Source organism: Apaloderma vittatum, unplaced genomic scaffold (genome assembly GCF_000703405.1).
Source record: "Apaloderma vittatum isolate BGI_N311 unplaced genomic scaffold, ASM70340v1 scaffold31721, whole genome shotgun sequence".
Taxonomy (NCBI): domain Eukaryota; kingdom Metazoa; phylum Chordata; class Aves; order Trogoniformes; family Trogonidae; genus Apaloderma; species Apaloderma vittatum.
The window spans coordinates 1-3,160 of NW_009699008.1; the positions used below are offsets into that span (position 1 = coordinate 1).

Genomic DNA, 3,160 nt, shown 5'->3' on the forward strand with positions numbered 1-3,160 from the left:
TAGCTAGCCGCGGTGTGTGTGGGTGATGCTCCCGCTGTGGGGGCAGATGCCACAGCGATGGGCTTATCCAAAGTCTTGCGCGTTGTTTTAGACTTTACTGGATTTGTAATTTTTGTAGGGCTCAGGTGGTAGGTGCTGGTTGTGTGTCATCTTTAGCTGGTGTGGCAGTGCTGTAGCCCTTGTAACTCCTCTCCGTTCCTACCTTTTCTTCTCATCCTACTTGTGCTAGCACTGATGTTACCTTCTATTCCTTTAAGCTCACCAGAGGCGTGCTACAATTATTTTTCTGTCCTGTAAAGTTAGTTTTTACTTGGCTCATCTCACCGAATTGAAATAAATTTGGAGGAGGGAATCAGAATAATTAGCTTAAATTGACATTGAACTTACCTCTAAGCTCAAGTATTATGTGTAATATTATTAGTGTAACAAACTTAAATTTTTTTTTTTAGGCAAGCACAGAAAACATCCTGGAGGACGTGGTAACGCTGGTGGTATGCACCATCACAGGATTAACTTTGATAAATAGTAAGCTAACATTTTAAATATATACTAGCAAAACGTGTGTTCCTGAAGTAGGAACAATTAACTTTTATATGTGAATAAACAAAACCCCCTGCATTCCTGTATGTTTTTTCCTGTAACGTGAAGTGTGGCAGTAATAGCTGCAGTCAACTCATGCTCTCATTTACCATGAAATCAAAGGCCTTTTTGCTGAAGCCAGGTGTCTTTAAAAGTGCAGCTTTTGGTAGACTTGACCAAACTTGCCTATTACAATGTGGTCCGTGCTTAACTAAGCACCCACAAAATGCCATGTAAATTCACAATTTTATGGTGAGGGATGCTTTTACTTATTGCCGAGACTAGAGTCACATCTGGACAGTTCCTGTTGTCCTGGTGTGCTAGAGTACTCGGACAGTAACCACTAATCTATATTCACTGGCTGTGACCATTCTTGACTCAGTCAGTCACCAGGTTAGTGACAGGAGCACTGAAACTCCTCAGGCAGCGCAGCCCTCCCTGCGTTCACAGAGCTGGGGTTGCCTGGAAATACAGAACTGGGCCAGACTGGCCAATGAGAGGGACTGAGTTGTGATTTTAAGGGAAAACGGGCATTTAAGAGAAAATATTTTTTCCTTGGTTTGGATGCTAATGACTATTACACTTAAATACTACATCTATTAATATGCATAAAAATATAATGTGACATTTTGGTTACTTTGATCAAATAAGATGTTTGTTTCAGTGTTAATTTGTAGTCCTGCCTGTTCAGGATGGCTTAAACATAATCTAATGAGGAATATGTTTCTTTCACAGCCACCCTGGTTACTTTGGAAAAGTAGGCATGAGGCACTATCACTTGAAGAGAAACCAAAAGTTCTGTCCTACTGTCAATTTGGATAAACTATGGACACTTGTCAGCGAACAGACAAGGCTCAATTATGCAAAAAACGAGGCTGGACTGGCCCCAGTCATTGATGTTGTGCGCTCAGTAAGTTTCTGCTCATATTCAAATCTGCAATTCCTGATCAATTCACGTGTAGCTTAGCTATGCGTGTCCAAGTAGGAAAATGGTGAACTGCAAATAAGCTTGAATATTTATGAGCTGCTCAGGACAAATATCTTGACGTATAAGCAATTACACAGCTACTTATGCTGTTTTTTTTTTCTGCCAGAACTTTTTTATCATACTTGTGTGTGATTGTGGACGGAACTCCCCTTATTTTGAAAGGTGGTAAAAGATTGCTTGTCTAAAGTGTTGCTGAAAGCGTGTGTTAACATGGCAGGACTAGTCTCATTGGTTTAAAGTCACTTTAATAACGAGACTAGAGTCACATCTTCACATGTCTGGTTGTCTTGGTGTGCTATAGTTCTCGGACATAAATGTCTGATGTCTATTCACTGACTGTGATGTCTCGTGTCTCAGCCAGCCACCGACTCAGTGACACACGCTAGTCTGCCAAGTGGGTATGTTCTCCGTCCCAAATTAAAATGCCTTTAGTATTAACCGACCTTGTGCCACAATTGTGCTTTTAATGTAAAGGACAGCAACAGAATGAGAGGATTCCAGTAGTAGAGAACAGCTATGGCTGCAAAAGCTTGTTGAAGCTGCCATTGTACTTCTAAGCTGTGCAGAAGAGTCTTCTGCTCTGTTCAGAAGTACCAGGGTGTCCTACAAGTAACGAGCACCAACCAGAATGCATTGGGTAGTAGGTAGTCTTGGAAGTGCAGACCACTGCTCTCCTTTGGAAAAGTCCGTAAAGGTTGGTGACTTCTTTACCAGATTTCACAGTGTTTTCTGTTCATGGAGTATGGGAGGGAAAAAAAATATTCCGGCTTCTCAAGTACAGGAGTTCAGTTTACAGTTTCTGCTTTTTCTCTGAGCAAATGCAACTCCACTAAAGTCACAGAGGGTATTTTTCTTTCATTCCTACCAATTTTATATTGGGGACAGACACCGAATAACGTCATAGTGATTGTGGTTCTGGTTTTAAGTGGTGAATGCTGAAAGACAGGTCTGAATGTAGGAGCCTGGAAGCTGGTTACAAAAACTTAATGGGTTTTTTAATCTTTCTAGGGCTACTACAAAGTCCTGGGCAAGGGGAAGCTGCCCAAGCAGCCTGTAATTGTGAAAGCAAAGTTCTTCAGTAGAAGAGCAGAGGAGAAGATAAAAGAAGTTGGTGGTGCCTGTGTGCTTGTGGCATAGAAGCCTTTGTTTTATTCAAATTTTTTGAATAAAGACAATGTGTAAAATGTGCTGGTTTACAGAATTTTCTGTTTTGTTTTTTTCTTGACTTGTCCAGACATGGTTCACACTTAAGTCTTGTCTGCTTAGTTATTTCTGGCAGGTGTTGTTCAGTGGTTTGACTGCTTCTTACTCTCTTTCGAGAGTGCCTGGCTAGTGTCCAGCATTTGACGTGTACACTTTTGTCTTTATGGGGTAGCAAAATTGATAATTTCTGGCTTTATTTGTGCAGCTCTTTTGGTTGGTCATCTATGAGGGGGTCGTGAAATAGTGGAACAGGTTGCTCTGAGCAACCTGATCTAGTTCAAGATGTGTCTGGTCATTGCAGGGGGTTGGACTAGGTGGCCTTTAAAGGTCCCTTCCAGCCCAGCGCTTTCTCTGATTCTGTGATCTTCCTGACAGCTGCCTGTGAACAGG

At 41.6% G+C, this 3,160-nt stretch overlaps 1 protein-coding gene across 1 annotated transcript; it reads left to right on the plus strand.

Moving 5' to 3' along the window:
• Positions 1-449: 449 nt before the first annotated feature.
• On the plus strand, positions 450-2,768 carry RPL27A (ribosomal protein L27a; the record flags this gene model as incomplete). Its single annotated transcript, XM_009878221.1, has 3 exons — positions 450-525; positions 1,315-1,489; positions 2,576-2,768. Coding segments are annotated over 3 exons (380 nt in total), but the record flags the coding sequence as incomplete, so codon positions are not given.
• Between the last annotated feature and the right edge of the window lie 392 nt (positions 2,769-3,160).